Source organism: Podarcis pityusensis, assembly GCF_964106645.2.
Source record: "Podarcis pityusensis genome assembly, chromosome: 12".
Lineage (NCBI taxonomy): Eukaryota > Metazoa > Chordata > Lepidosauria > Squamata > Lacertidae > Podarcis > Podarcis pityusensis.
This window is the reverse complement of record NC_138037.1, coordinates 37,799,354-37,816,182: the sequence shown is the minus strand read 5'-3', so window position 1 is coordinate 37,816,182 and position 16,829 is coordinate 37,799,354. Positions and strand designations below refer to the sequence as shown.

Here is a 16,829-nt window from a genome sequence, read left to right as displayed (position 1 = left end):
CTTCATACAACAACTTCATTCTTCTGTCTCTGTCTCATGAGTCATTTGAATGGTGGTGGTTTTTATTTTTTTATTTTAATTCACCCTGGATGAAAATTGCTGGGTACAAAACATTTAACTTGGGATTAGCCAAAGTGGAACCCTCCAGATATTGTTGGACTACAACTCCCATCATCACCGACTACTGGCTGGGCTCGCTGAGGCTGATGGGAATAGTAGTCCGGTGACAGTGGAGCGTGTGATGCAGCAGCAAAAAACCCTAATGCTATTCTAGACTGCCTCAACACAAGTATAGTGTGCCCATCAAGGGAAGTGATGGTGACACTCTATTCTGCCTTGGTCAGACCACACCTGGAGTACTGTGTCCAGTTTTGGGCACCACAATTTAAGAAGGATACTGACAAGCTAGAATATGTGCAGAGGATGGTGACCAAGATGATCAAGGGTCTGGAAACCAAGCCTTATGAGGAACGGTTGAGGAAGCTGGGTATGTTTAGGCTGGATAAGAGGAGACTGAGAGGAGATATCATAGTCATCTTCAAATATCTCAAGGGCTATCACATGGAAGAGGGAACAAACTTGTTTCCTCCTGCTCCAGAGGGTAGGACTAGAATCAATGGATTCATGTTACAAGAAAGGAGATTTGTTCTGCCTGGCCTTTGGCTTGGAATCAATTTGATTCTCTTCCCCCCTTTCTTTTTTCTTTTCCCCTCCTGCGATGGAACTCCTAATTGGGGACTTCCCAGACTTTTTTCTGGCCCACGTAGGACCAGTCTGGATAGTTAGCCTTGGTGAAGACGTTTTCATCCCCCAAAAAACGTTTTTGATTTGAGTTTCCATTGAAATAAGGCTGCATTTTAATGTTTTAATGCTGTATTTTAATCTTGTTTTTTAAGTTGTATTTCAATCAATTTGTTTTTATATTGGTTGTTAGCCACCCTGAGCCCGGTCTTGGCTGGGGAGGGTGGGGTATAAATAATTTATTATTATTATTATTATTATTAGACATCAGGAAGAACTTTCTGACAGTAAGAGCGGTTCGATGGTGGAGCAGACTCCCACAAGAAGTGGTGGACTCTCCTTCCTTGGAGGTTTTAAAGCAGAGGTTGGATGGTCCTCTGTCATGGATGCTTTAGATGAGATTCCTGCATTGCAGGAAATTGGACTAGATGACCCTTGGGGTCTCTTCTATGACATCCGGAGGGTGTCAAGTCGGCTACTCCTGATGTAACTTGTGTATGCTGTGTTGTTCTCCCTGAACCTGGTGTACATGAAAGCAACTCCTTTTGGTAGTAAAGCCAGGGGGAGAAAGGAAATTATAGTCTTAAAAAACAAACACCCCCCCCCCCCCCCCGTTTTACAGAGATGGGAATTTCTGGTGCATGGATATATTTTAAAGTCTTTTCCTTGGAATTTGTGCAGTCTCACTTTCCAGGATTATTTTCACGCACCATTAACAACAACATTGTTTTACATTGCAAGCTTTTCTTCCTTCATGTGGCATGCACTTGAGTTGTATGTCTCATCACATCACAAATGGCCTCAAAGGCAGAGGGGAGATATTATTTTTACACACACACACACACACATCTAAAGATCTAGTTTTATCTGCTCAGGAAAGTGGGCGTGAGCGTGAGCGTGAGCGTGCCAACTATTCATGAAACCCCTGACAGTTAAAAGGATGAGCTGTGAAACATTTTCCCGTTTCTTCTTCTTGAAATATATTTTTTCTTTCTTTCCCCCCCAGTCCTCTCCCACAATACAGTCATATATAATATAATAATAAATATTTGTTTTGAAAGTTCTGAAATTAATTCAGGCTCTAAAATGCAATCAATTAATAAGTTAAATAATTTTTAATCAATTCAAAAGCTGCCTCTGATTAATCAGTAGGCATTTGTTTTGCATTGTTTTGTTAAATATTAATACAAGTAATTGAATGAGTGGTTCGTCCACATATTGAATGAGTGGTTCCTTACTTTCACATAATGGAGACAGGTGCCTATTTTATCTGAAAATATGTGTCTTTAAATTCTTGCTGATACATTTATTGAACTGAAATTAATATTAATAAAAAATTAATAATAGGAGTCGTGAAACCCAATGGACAGGTACATTCCAATATGTAAATTTCAACCCACATTTTTATGATCTAATGGACTTCCATTAAAAGTTTTTGCTGTGTACCTGTTAGAGATCCAGCTGCTGCTGCTGGAATACAGTGTTATTGACTGCATTAAAATTAATTAGTATTTTAGGACGAGTCTCTCCTAAATTGCACATTTTTATGCTATAATATGCTCCTAATATATACATTTTTACAAGAAATTTTCCTAATGCGATGCATACATTATTTTACCAGTATTATATGCATTATTCTGCACATTTTAGCCTAGCACATGTGGGTTGTTTTTTTTTTACACATTACTAGAAAGCTGCACTGTAAAATTCGCAGAAGCGTGAATTTTCAAGGACAACTGTGTGCTAGTTTGTATAGTGTTCCAGGAGCTGCACATTAAGTAAGTTTGCCTTTAAATGCACAGCGAACCAGTTTCCTCCTTCATTCTGAGTACACACACAGGCACCCTACTCAAAATGCAGATGTTGGGGGAGTAAGGCCAGTGGGGCAGGAGATGTCAGGCCTGTGCGTGTGACCCTGCTAACAATATTTTGCCCATGTGTTGCGGCAGTGAGTGAAAGGGACCCCAAGGGCACAACTATTTGAAGATGGGAGGGGGGAAGGGAAAAGCCCCAACATGTACGCATAACTTGCCTGCACAAGCCCAAGGGATTATTTGGATTCTGGCCTGAGTAATTAAACCCCAAATTTGTTTAAAGGAAACTGAACTATGAGATGAAGTGACCTAGCCAAGTTCAAGGAAACTGTGCAGTAAATGGAAGGTATGGACAAAGGAATTCCTGGTATGCATTAATATATGTTAGAGCCTACTAAGGTCATGTTAATGCAAATAGAGAGAACCAGTCATTATTCTTGTAATTTTATTTTTGTTACCAGCTGTTCAGTGGGTGATTTGCAAGATCAGTTTTATAATTAGTTAAAATTACAGAGTTTTGCCTTCGAAGTGGGAAAAGTTGTAATGTCTGATTCTGAGGATACGATGTACGGCTTCCAAAAGGTATTTAAAATAAGCATGTCAATGTATTTGGGGGTCAGATGCGCATAGTGCGATTCGGTTTCTTTTTCCCTTTTTCATAAGTAGCAACCACAAGCTTTTAAATATTAATTGTGAAGTGCTTAAATTAGCACGAAACCCACCTCTGAGCACACATGCAAATACAAGTAAGACTTAAAAATATTGTTTTGAAAAGACATGTGTCGTCCAGTTGCCGGCTTAGGATGCTGTCAAGAAATAATGTTTTTATTATAGTAGTTCAGTTCGCATTCATTCTCACATGAAAGGTTTGGTAATGCCATATTCTCAGGTGCCAAGGCTACGCACGAATTCTAATGGGATCTTGCAAATGTTCGAATGCCTAAAATAGTCTTTGCTAGACCTGTACAAATTATTTTAAATTGCATAAATATTTTTAGTATGTCTGGCTTCTGACAGAACACTACTATATACATGAGGATGGCACTGGCTACTTTTTCCACTTCCTCCTTCCATTCCCTCCCTCCCTCCCCCTGGAAAATAACGAGCAATCTTTATTAGTTCACACACACTGGAGTTGCTTTTATGTACTGCGTGACACTTATCATCAGTTAAACATCATATGGATGGCGGGCTGAATTCACAAAGAAAGGCACTGCAATCTGGAAGGGGGCGGGCATAATCTCGCCCAAGGTTCCAGTGCTATTGCACACCTACTTGGGAATAAGCCAAGAAAACTCTCTGGGCTTACTTCCAAGCAGATATAAGGGAATCTTAGAATTGGACAATACGTCAAAGGTCATCTAATCCAAACCCCTGCCTCTGCAGTCAATCCACAACACAGAAGCATCGATATGCACAGGACCACGCTGATAACCGAGGACACTTGACTTCCAGAGTTTTAGTAAGGAACCTACAGTAATATTAAAAGCATTTCGTGTTTTGAGAAATCTGCTGTTTGATTAATCAAGAGACACCTTGATAACCATCCAAAAGTGAAACAATTTCTCAAGCTTTTAAACCTCACCGGGACACTTCCCACCCTGAGTTGTGGGCGAGGTGGAAATAATCCACAAGGCTGACGTTACCTATGTGTGTATTGGTGTGCACACACACTGCAGCTACACTGCTATACCCGGCAGCTTCCGTACAGCTCCCATAACCATTATCTGCTGATAGGTTGTTCTGCTGCTTTAGGATTCTTCTTCCATTTTAACAGAGGGTGTTTTACTGCGGTTTTCCCTGATGTTTTATGTTCCGATGTCAAGATGCCACAAGGGCCCTCAGGAGCGATGCGATTGGTTATAAATTCCAAACAGGAATATTTTCCCCAACACGACACTGATTGCTCCTTATCCCACCCCCCACCCCCCAATATTACGAACCTATACAAACTGGGGCAGGATACCATCATGCTGTTTGGTTTTCTCTACTTTCTGTCATTTTAAAACAATAATCATACATTTTAAATAATGCAGTATAGAACAAAGAGAAAAACTACATGTATAAGCCAAAGGTAATTGATGAAGGCTTGAACATTTACATCAAAAACTAACTCGTCCACTTTGACACAGCAGATTATAAGTGTCTCTCCACGTAACTATGATATGTTAAAGGAATGATACTCCTTTGAAAGCATTGGTTCATGTAGTTTGTTCCAACAACTCCAACATGTTTGCAAAGCTGCTCTTTCATTTTTCCTCCCAACAATTTTCCTGCGTTATATATAGTGTAGCATACACAAAAAAAGTTTGGCAATCACCATAAAATATGATTCTGTGGGTGCAATCCTATCTGTAAGAACTGCCAGCTGAAGGGCAATAGGATTTGGCAGGAGTCCTGCTGTATCAGCAGAACACCAGATACACAATGAAAAAATATGTCAGTGGAATTCTTTGGATATAGTGGATATAGTACCAGTGAAAATACAGCAAAAAATGGCTAAAAAGGGGTAGAGCTATGGGTGGGCTATGAGTGGCACAGCAGAGAACAGTTATGCCAAATCCTACACCTCTTCAATTCACACTCCTGTCAATGGAGCAAATTTACACCAACCAATGTTCTACAGTGGTACCTCGGGTTACAGACGCTTCAGGTTACAGATGCTTCAGGTTACAGACTCCGCTAACCCAGAAATAGTACCTCGGGTTAAGAACTTTGCTTCAGGATGAGAACAGAAATTGCATGGTGGCAGTGCGGCGGCAGCGGGAGGCCCCATTAGCTAAAGTGGTACCTCAGGTTAAGAACAGCTTCAGATTAAGAACGGACCTCCAGAACGAATTAAGTTCTTAACCCGAGGTACCACTGTACTTGTGTGCTTTCTTCTTGCCATCTCAGGCTAAGCATCTTTTGGCTGTTCCACCAGCATAATGTGAATATCAGATCACTTTGTACGGCTGCAATCCTATATCCACAGTTGGTTAGAATGTGGTGCTGATAACGCCACGGTTGCAGGTTCGATTCCCATATTGGGCAGCTGCATATTCCTGCATTGCAGGGGGTTGGACTAGAGCAGTGTTTCCCAAACTTGAGTCTGTTTTTGGACTACAACTCCCATCAACCCAAGCTAGCAGGCCAGTGGTCAGGGATGATGGGAATTGTAGTCCCAAAACAGCTGGAGATCCAAGTTTGGGAAACACTGGACTAGATGTTCCTTGGGGTCCCTTCCAACTCTGCAATTCTATGATTCTGTGACCTGAGATCAAACCTCACTGAACTTGCTAGAATTCATTTCTGAGTAAATATGTGAAGGCTTGTACTGTAAGCCTTGGACCACAAGCTTAACATGAGCCAACAGTGTGATGCAGCAGCAAAGAAAGCTAATGCTATTCTAGGCTGTATCAACAGAAGTATAGTTTCTAGAGCAAGGGAAGTACAGTGGTACCTCGGGTTAAGAACTTAATTCATTCTGGAAGTCCGTTCTTAACCTGAAACTGTTCTTAACCTGAAGCACCACTTTAGCTAATGGGGCCTCCTGCTACCGCCGTGCCGCCACCGCACGATTTGTGTTCTCATCCTGAAGCAAAGTTCTTAACCCGAGGTACTATTTCTGGGTTAGTGGAGTCTGTAACCTGAAGCGTATGTAACCTGAAGCGTCTGTGACACAAGGTAACTGTAATAGTATGACTCTATTCTGCCTTGATACACCTGGAACACTGTGTCTAATTCTGGGCGCCACAATTTAAGAACGATGTTGACTAACAGGAATGTACGCAGAGGAGGGCAACTAAGATGATCAAGGATCTGGAAAATAAGCCTTGCAAGGAACGCTTGAAGGATCTGGGTACTTTTAGCCTGGAAAAGAGGAGACTGAGAGGAGATAGGATAGCCTCTGCTCTTGAAGGTAAGACTCAAGACAATGGCATCAAGTTACAGTAAAGGAGATTCTGACTAAACATTCAGAAAAGCTTTCTGACAGTAGGAGCTGTTTGACAGTGGGATGGTCTCCCTTGAGAGGTTGTGGACTCTCCTTCCTTGGAGATTTTTAAGCAGAGGTTGGATGGCCATCTGTCATGGATGCTTTAGCTGAGATTCCTGCATTGCAGGACTAGATGACGCTTGGGCCTCTTCCAACTCTAAGATTCTATGATCCAAAGCAAAAAAAGACTCCCAGCACTGAGATTTGTAATAACCACAGCTTTGGGACTTTTATAACTTTGCAACATACACATTTCTTAGCTTATAATCAGTTTACAATGCACAGCATATTTAGGGAAATTGTATGAATGACTGGTGCATGTGTATGCTTAATGCACATAAATGCATATTATAATTCTTTTAAACATTACTTCTATCAAAAAGTAATTAAGTCCACAGGTTAATGGCATCCTGTTGCATGCCGGTTCTTGGAATTATCTGCTGGGGGCAAAGCTTGCCAGAGGAACACCTTTGCAAATCTGACTCTGAAGCCAAAACAAATTTACTCAGATTAAAAAGCGATCCACTTAATTGCGCGTATTAAAGAACAGAATTCTCACCATATGTATCAATAATTTCGGTTTTAAAGCCTCAGAGTTCCATTAAAAAGAAAGTGGGGGGAGGCAAAGTAACAGTAGAAATATATGCCTCTGAAAGAGATGCCAATGTGGTGTTTTTTCTTCTTCAGCCAAGGAGTATTTTGCTTGGCTCAACAGTGCTTGGGTTAGAAAGAGAGAGAGAGGGGGGAAAAACACTTGCCGGCAGCCTAATCCAGAAAGATTTAATAAGCTGGGCTGGAGATGCTGTTGCTATTTGGCACATCACGGTTACGGTATGGCACACAGCAGAGAAAAAAAAAACCTTGACCACAGATTTAGTTTGGCTGCCGTTGCCAACTCTTTTGGCTACATCTGCTGCTTTAAGCCAACCAACTGCATGTTTACAGAGTGTGGTTTCAGCTGAGGTGTTAAAAAGACTTGGGTTGGCTGCCTAGCTGAAATTTATATTGAGTTAAAGATGTGACCGTTCATGTCTACCATAAGTGCGCATCGTATCTACTGGCAGGCAAAAGGCCTCCCTCCTCCGCCTCCTGCGGCGAACAACAGTAACTTCAAAAGCACACATTGCGGCTTTCTTTCAAATCGGCAATAAGCAGTTATAAGCATGTGGTGACAATATGAAATGCTAGGCACCAGCTGCCTGTCTCCCACTTATTAATGCCATTTTGTACTGGTATAGAATACAGCTCCCCTGATCAACTGAGACGATTTTCTGCTCCGAAATGCCGTATCAGAATCCTGAAAACACTTTTATGTACAGTGGTAACTTGGTTTACAAACTTAATCCATTCCGGAAGTCCATTCTTAAACCAAAGCGTTCTTAAACCAAGGCATGCTTTCCCATAGCATCGGGGGACTCAATTTACAAATGGAACACACTCAACATGTTCTGCTTCCAAGGCAAAGTTCACAAACCAAAATGCCTACTTCTGGGTTTGCAGTGTTCATAATCCAAGTTGTTCATAAACAAAGCTGTTCTTAAACCAAGGTACCACTGTATCTGCTTCTTGTAGTTTCAGACTTATAAGAAGAAGAACTTGACACTAGCACAAGTGAGCCTAGATCGTACGGACGTCCACAGCATTAGCCCAATAATGAGGTAAAGTAAAGGTAAAGGGACCCCTGACCGTTAGGTCCAGTCGCGGACGACTCTGGGGTTGCAGCGCTCATCTCGCTTTATTGGCCGAGGAAGCTTCCGGGTCATGTGGGCAGCATGACTAAGCCACTTCTGGCGAACCAGAGCAGCTCACGGAAACGCCGTTTACCTTCCCGCCGTAGCGGTACCTATTTATCTACTTGCACTTCGTGCTTTCGAACTGCTAGGATGGCAGGAGCAGTGCTATTTTTCTAGAAAAATAGGTACCGGAACTCACCATGAATGCTTCCTTTGTTCTCTTATAATGATGGAAAGGCACTTATCTGAGAGGTTCTGGAACTGAGCTCCGGTGAGTTCCAGATGAAAAAAAGCCCTGCCAACTCCTCTTACTCTGAGTCAAGCGCTTTGGCTTCCCCCATAACTGAGGGGGCTGTTGTTGTGTGGCGTGTGCACGCAGACCACATGATGCGCTGACATCTTGCGCAAATGCCATATTTCTTGCACATGTGCACATCATAGTCATGGGATATTGAGGGGACCCGGCCCCCCAAGATGGTGCCCCTCCTTTGAGGAAGGAACAAGGGGGTACTTCAAAGTGAGGCCTTCTGGGATGGGCAGCCAAGAAAGAACTACTGCCACAGTTTGCCATTCCTTTTACTGTCACATTCATAATGCTGAATACCTGTACGTAACTTTGTCCATGTTGCAGAAAGGAAGGCTGTATTACCACAGGTCCCGTCCCCCCCCCCCCATTTAATATTGTACAGTTAAACTGTGGCTCTTGTTTTTGATGTTTGCCATGGTGGCTAGAACAGCTGCTTTGAACCAAGGTGGATAAAAATCAATGATTTATAAATAAATAAATAAAAACAGATTATTATTTTTTTATTTAAATCAGAATTTTTTAAAATTTAAATCAGAATTTCTTTATTTAAATTGGATTTTTAGAATAAAATGCTTTTGGAGGAAAAAAATCTTTCTGAAGATAGTTTTTTATTCAAGTTACTTTATAGTTCAAAGGCTATTCATCAGGAAATAAGGATTTGTTTTAAGTTTTTCATGTGTGCCAAAAATCAGTCTAAGTTTTTTTTTTAAAAAAAGTTTAACCACATCAGTTAACAAACATGGATACATATGCTATAATGTTACTGTTTTCGTTCAATAAATTGTTTGAATTGTTATTAAGGAAGCAGAAAAGTTGTCCAAATATAAACAGTGAACTTACTAAACCTCACAATAATTTCATAATTATCGGTCTATGTATTTTGAATAGTATAACCAAATCAGCAATTTTTTATATAACTGTAAAAACTACTCCGAAAATTGATTATTCCAAAGATTAAGCCTTCATCTGGTTGTAAATATTAAGATTATACCAGCAAGAATGAGTCTTTCTGTAAAAAAATGACTGAAATCAAGTCTCACTGACCAGTGATTTAAATCGTGATTTAAATCAATTCAATTTAAATCAGATCCACCTTGCTTTGAACATATTTTTAAGAAATGTCACAAGAAACTATCCATAATGTTTAAAACGCTGAAGCCTCTTTTGACCACCTTGCTGAAAAGATCTCCCTCCTTTAGGCCTTTCTCAAAATGAGGCAATACAGGGAAGAGGCGGGGGGGGGGAGGGGAGAAACAGCTGGCACTGCCACTGATGGCATGCCAAAGCAAGGGGGAGCTTTAAACCAGCAGGGCACTGGGAGGTGCAAAGCAGAGGATGACACAAAGCTGTAAAGCAGAGGATGGAGCAGATCACTCATTGGGCCTAGAGAGCCATGTGGTACAGATAGCAGCTGGGCAGTTATACTGAGTTGATGCAGAGAGAATCTATGCACGCATGTGTGCATGTTTGTGCATATATATATATATATATATATATATATATATATGCATGCACATGTTCATTTTATTTATTTATTTCCACAAGTCTGTATACCGCTTAATTCCAGTCATCGCTAAGCGTTGAACAGGAGTCCAAATACAATATATCTATGTGAGGGGCAATGCATACGAGTTTTAATACAAATGACAGCAGCTTGGACTTCTCAGTGCTGGAGGAATTTGATCTTTCCAAACGGCAATATGAACTGACTGATCCACACCTTCCAGACTAACTTGTGGTTCAGAACGTACGTTATCCATCATGTCCTCCCCCCTTTCTAAATATTCCAACAGCTCAAAAATGTAGCACAATACATTTTTAAAGGCACACTGTGCTTAGAAATGCATAGTTTGAGAGAAAACATTTAGGCATGCATTATTTTGAAGAGACAATCTGTTTAAAATATATATTTAAATATATATTATGCATATATATAAACACAGTTTAATGAAGAAGTGGGTCAAAGAGGACTTTTTGTGAGCATATGGAAAAGTTGTGTGCGCCAGCAGTTCACCCATCTCTACTTTTTTATATTCGAAGGTCTCAGAATCCACTTTGAAGAACGAAGTTAAAAACAAAAACACACCATTAAATACACACAGGCAAGAGAATCAAATATTCAGGCACTTGGGAAGCAAACTCACTAGGATTCCTTCAGCCTAGTGTCATATCCATCCATTTCTACAAGCACCCAATGGCAGAGACCACTTTTGCACCTCCTTCCATTCCGCCAAATATTCTCTCATAACTTGCACCTAAAAGTAACCTTTCACATACGCAATTCTACTGCTGGTGTTCAAGTATTCCAGCTCAGTATCCTCTCGCAATATCCTATGCCCAATATCCAGAGGCGTACCTAGGCTCTCTTGCACCCTTGGCAAGGAGATATATTGGCACCTCCCCTGTCCTTTGCACCCTTGGCAATCACTGTCTCTCTCCATCTTTCCTCATGATTTCTGAGGCACCGCCTGGACCAACCTATCAAACCCCTATCCAACCGAGACACAAAAATCAACTGAGTCAGCCATGCTCTGAACTTGTTTGTAGCAGACATGTAATCACATGACCAGGAAGGAATTATTCGGATTGTCCTCAGAGGCCAGCAGACGAAGAGCTCAATAATGTTTTCAGCAGACAACATATACAATATGTTTTCAATATTTTACCATTTTGGCTTCTGAGTGCATTGGCGGGACTTGTGGTGAAGCGCAGGGGTTGCTGAGGTTTGGGCCTTGCATTCCCATTATGTTGGTGTTCATAGACATCTGTCGTTCCATCTTGAGAAGGATAAAGAGCAAAATAAATCAGATGGTATTTGAAAGGTAAGATAAATTTTCCAAAGGCTTTCTACAAGCAGGCAAAAGCGAGGCTCATTGTGTCCATGCAGGATGGCCATCACTTTTGCGGGCTGTATTTATCTGCTTTCAGAAAATATAGCCAGTAACTTTGTTTTGTCCAACAATCAATAGAAAACTGCCTCTTCACCAGAAGAACAAATTAGTCACCTAGGCTTGAGACTTTCAATAATGATTTTCCCTTGCTTTTAGAAAACAACACACTGGGTTAAGTGGCTTTTAAAACATCACTGTATAAAATTATGGCTGATGCTGTCAGGGCAGCCCAAACTAACTTGTTTAAGATATATGTATAAAATGTATGATCTAGGGGGGTTGGAAATGGGAGGCTTTTCCCAATGGAGCTGTTGAACCTGACAGCGGGGTGGGGGGGAATTCACATGCCTGCCTTAGACTACTGCGGCACAACGTTATTTAAATACTCAGTTCATGTAGCAAAACAAAAATGATGCTCCTGGAAATCACATTGCAGGAGAAAAGCTCAAGAATTGTTTACTTTAAAAAGCGTTGTGTTATTTTCTGTGAAACTATACTGTTTCTTTCTATTCATTTACTTTTTGTTATTTTTCTTATGCGGCGTAACAAACATAAGCCAGTCAAAAATTTAACAGAAGAGAAAAAGAACATGACAGAATCTAAGCTATTAATCAGCCAAACAGAATCGGGAAACAAAAATACCAAGAGGTTTCTATGTGCGGACCTCTTAATTTTTTCCTCTTCTAACGGATGTAGAGCTACAGCAATGAAATTGAAAACAATGCATACTTGATTTAAATCGGCATTTACATTAAATTAGAATACAATATAGTTTCTAAGAAGTCTGGCCTTTCTGGGGGACAGGTGGAAAAAGCACTTTGAATTACCAACACCATCAAATAATACACACACACACACAGAGAGAGAGAGAGAGAGAGAGAGAGAGAGAGAGAGAGAGAGATGTATAGCAGCCATACTTACGGGCATCAAAACAGCAGAGGAACCAGGCATGGTAGGATTTGGTAGAGTCCCAGGCATAGAGGCAGGCATTGGCTGTCGTTGCCGGTTGTGTAGTTGCAGTAATGACGATAATGAGCCTGGGACAGGCCTAGAAAAAAAGGGGATAGAGAAAAAGGAGCTGAGACATATTAAGGAAAAAATGATCACACTCAATTTCGAAATGAATGTCAAAACTCAAAACCCATCTGGTATTTGAACTTTTAAGTTCAGCAAAATTTTCTCATTTCAGAGTTGGAAAGGATGGCAGAAAGTTTTGGGGGAAGACTTAATGCATAATCAGTTTGGTTTTTTAAAATGTATCAAAGTCTCTGAAAAATGTCTCCCAAAAGTATAATTTTGACAAGGAAGCTGCGATCCTACATTTACTTAGCTGGGTGCAAGTCCCATCAAACTCTTCTGAGTAGGCATGTCTAGGATTGTGCACTTATTTCCTTCTATTACACGTATAAGATTGTGCAGTTATCTCCTTATATTACACAGTCCTTATCAACCAGTCTGGAAGGAGATTAAAAGAGAATTAGAAATATGGGACAGATTAAAGCTATCAATGATGGGAAGAATGTCTGCAATTAAAATGAATCTACTACCGAAAATGTTGTTTCTGTTCCAGACAATTCCGATAATAAGAGGTTTAAGACAATTCAAAGAGTGGCAAAAAACCCTCTCGCGTTTTATATGGCAAGGGAAAAGACCAAGAATTAAATTTAAAATATTGACAGATAAGAAGGAAAGAGGGGGAATTGCAGTACCTGATCTGAAACTCTATTATGAAGCGGCATGTTTATGTTGGACAAAGGATTGGATAATTCAGGAGAACCTAGACTTGTTAGATTTGGAGGGGTTCAACAATAGATTTGGATGGCACTCTTATCTTTGGTGTGGTAAGGCAAAAGTGCATAAGGGGTTTACAAATCATGTGATAAGAGGTGCCTTATTTGAAGTCTGGGAAAGAAACAAGAATTTGTTGGAAAGGAAAACACCGTGGTGGCTGTCACCAATTGATATATTAACAGTTAAAAAACTGAACATACTAGGGAGAGGGGCCACATATGAGGAAATTTTGATGAAGGCCGAAAAAGGTTGGAAATTAAAGCCCTATGAGTGTATTGCTGAAAAATTGACAGGATGGTTGCAATACCATCAAGTCAATGATGTCTTTAAAGAGGATAAAAAAATAGGATTTGAGGAAAAAAAATTGAAATTTCAAATAGATATTTTAGAGAGTAAATCCAAGCTATTATCAAAAATGTACAATCTCTTACTAGAATGGAACACAAAAGATGAATTTATAAAAGAGGCTATGATAAAATGGGCTATTGATTTAGGACATAACATAGAATATGATGTATGGGCCAAACTCTGGAATGAGAATGAGTTCTGCCTTAAAAGAAAATGTTATGAAGATGGTTTATTGTTGGTATCTCACTCCCACCAAATTGGCAAAAATGTATAGAACAAGTAGTAAAACCTGCTGGAAGTGCAAGGAAAAAGACGGCGATTTCTATCACATGTGGTGGTCTTGCAATAAAATAAAAGAGTTTTGGGATGCAGTTTACAACGAGTTAAAAAAGATGTTTAAGTACAGTTTTCCCAAAAAGCCAGAAGAATTTTTGCTAGGTTTGGTGGGAGAAGGGATTAAAAAGGTAGATCAAAGATTATATTTATATGCAACAACTGCAGCCAGAGTTCTGATAGCTCTAAAGTGGAAGCAACAGGAGATGCCGACGATAAGAGAATGGCAGATAAAGTTGGTTGGGTATGCTGAGATGGCTAAATTGACACACAGAATTCGCAATCAGGAGGAGACAAAGTACCAAAAAGAATGGAGTAAATTTATGGTTTATATAAGTGAGAATTGTACAAATATGAAAACGTTGACAGGATTGAAATAATTCTCATGTCATGGCATAATTTATAATTAAAGAATCTGTAAACTATAGAATGGAATAGGAAAACTGGTGGAAGGGAAGGACGGAAGCTAATAGATCTATGAAACACAAAGTTGGATACATGTAACAAGATGTGATGTTTTGGTGGTGGGGGTTGGTTGGTGATTGTAAATTTCAATAAAAATCATATTAAAAAAATATATTACACAGTCCTTATTTTATGGTGATTTTTCTTGAACCTCCAGTAGTGTGCTCTGAATTCAGCATTGTTTTTGACTGAATATGAGCAGTGAATAATCTTTTTTTATTTATTTGCACGAGGAACATGACTCTTCTAAACCTAAATTTCAGCTCTTGAATCCCCTCAACTGAACTTGGGATCCAGACTGGCCAATATGGAGAGTTAGTGCTCCACAAAATATCCAGAACCCAAGTCGTTCAGAGTATGTCTGATTCAACAGCACCAACAATTTCAGTACAACGATATTGAACTTGAGTATTTTGCAGTTGTTACTTAAGCATATCCTCCAACATCCCTCAGATGAAAATAGGGGAATTCTATCCTACATCAGTGTTCTCCACCCCACCCCCCACTGTTGATGGAATTTAGGAAAAGGACGGGGTTGGCTGAGCTGCCCCAATGGCTGTCACCAAGAGGAGTATGTGACAATACTGTACTGGCAAATGTCTTGGTTATATGTGGGAGCCTTAGATGATACAGTGGAACCTTGGTTCTTGAACTTAATCCGTTCTGGCAGTCCGTTCGACTCCCAAAATGGTTCAAAAACCAAGTTACGGTTTCCGATTGGCTGCAGGAGCTTTCTGCACTCAATCAGAAGATGCAAAATTGGATGTTCAGCTTCCGAAAAACGTTTGCAGACCGCAACACTCACTTCCGGGTTTGCTGCGTTTGGGAGCCAATTTGTTTGGGAGCCAAGCCATTCAGTTACCAAGGTACCACTGTATACGGCAAAACTGTGATGCTTCCCTTAGCCTGCCTTGGGTGTCAGAGGAGGTACCCAGGCTGGATGTTTACAAAATGGCACTTCTGCGCCAGCAATGTAGTCTCTGTGATTGAGGGCTATGACTGCCAGAGGGCCCCTGTGTAGCTGTGTGAACTGGCCCCCCTTAGACTGCTCCTGACAGCACCATAGTCGGGTGTATTCAGTGGTACTGGCTGGGGGAGCTGAGGAGCACAGTGGCAGCAGCTGGTGCCCTGCCCCCTCCCTTCCTTGTGGGTCCTGCTGTGTCACCGTGAGGGGCTGGGCGGCCTCCCCCCCCCGCCCCACTCCCTTTCCCCTCCCATAGCCCACTTGCAGAATCCGGGACTCTGCAGGACATAGTGAGAAGCCGTGACGGCTTCAGGGTTTTCATGATGGCCCCAGCATTTTCTGGGCAGCTGGAGGCTACACTGAAGGCTTTATTGATCCTGAACTTTTTCCAGATTAGTTCTACTGAAAAATATGGACAATTAAATAGTTTGTGTCCCTCGACTGTTCTCCACACCCTGAGCCGCACCACCAGCTGATATTTAAACATTTCTTGGCTTAAAGGCCAGCTTGAAATGCTGAGCTTCGGAGCAGCTGCTGGCTGAAAGAAAAAACACCAAACCAAATTCTGCTTTGTATGCCCAGGTCTTTCTTTACATGCACATCAAGGGGTTCATGGTGCTATGGCTTTAAACTGCAGTAAACTCTACCTCTGAAAAAGGCATTTTCAGATTGCCTTGAGCCTTAAAAAATAAAATAAAAACCAAATCTAACATTTGTGACTCAATGAAACTATATTTTTGTGTAAGGGAGAGCTGATTCTCAAGGTGACTGACATAAAACAAGGAGCCCCCAGATAGCTTTCTGGAGCCCCACAGCCAGTCCTTTCTGCACTGCTTACAGACCCTTTATAGAGCTCTCTACCTTCATAATAAACTTAGGTGTTAGGCCATTTGACAGAAACTTGTTTTGGCTTGACTTCTGCCGTTTGCACAGGTAATCCTCAAGAGCCCATATGGTTGGAATTTTACTTACATGTTCCAGAGCCAAAATGTTTTCTGAAATTGATTTAATGAGCCTGGGAATAGGGGTCTCGGGTAGAAAGGAAATTATTTGTGTATATTAAAAAAATAGCAAATAAGCTACTTTGCTGTCCTCACTCTCACCCTCGGCTCTGCTTAGTTTTGCAAGTCTGCATCTGCTTTGCAGTTGGGAAAATTACTGTTTTCGTTGGGGATCCCCCCCTCCCCCTTGTAGCACCTTGGAACCTTCCAGGTTTCTCCTGGATGGAGGGAGAAAAAACAAAACACCACACACTTTTGAATTTCAGGCTGCAATTTTGTCTGTGCTCGCTAATAAAGGTATTAAATAATTGTGCACGCACAGTCTAAATCGGCAGGGATAAGTATGGGGACTACACGGGGCCCCTCTGCCTTTACGATGACAGGTCCAATGAAACAGTGCACCTGACACCCAAAAAATCTCATTTCTGGAATCCAGAAGTAAATAGCCTGGAAGGAAGAGGCAAA

At 40.9% G+C, this 16,829-nt stretch overlaps 1 protein-coding gene across 9 annotated transcripts in view; it reads right to left on the bottom strand.

Annotated features, from left to right (window-relative positions):
- Positions 1–16,829, bottom strand: part of CREB5 (cAMP responsive element binding protein 5) — a 263,319-nt gene that overhangs the window by 57,779 nt on the left and 188,711 nt on the right. For all 9 annotated transcript variants that reach the window (XM_080974908.1, XM_080974909.1, XM_080974911.1 and 6 more), the window contains 2 exons: positions 12,384–12,510; positions 11,238–11,348 (listed from right to left, as the gene is read on the bottom strand). In XM_080974908.1, coding sequence (XP_080831034.1) covers positions 11,238–11,348; positions 12,384–12,510 — 238 coding nt within the window. The remainder of the gene's footprint in view (positions 1–11,237; positions 11,349–12,383; positions 12,511–16,829) is intronic.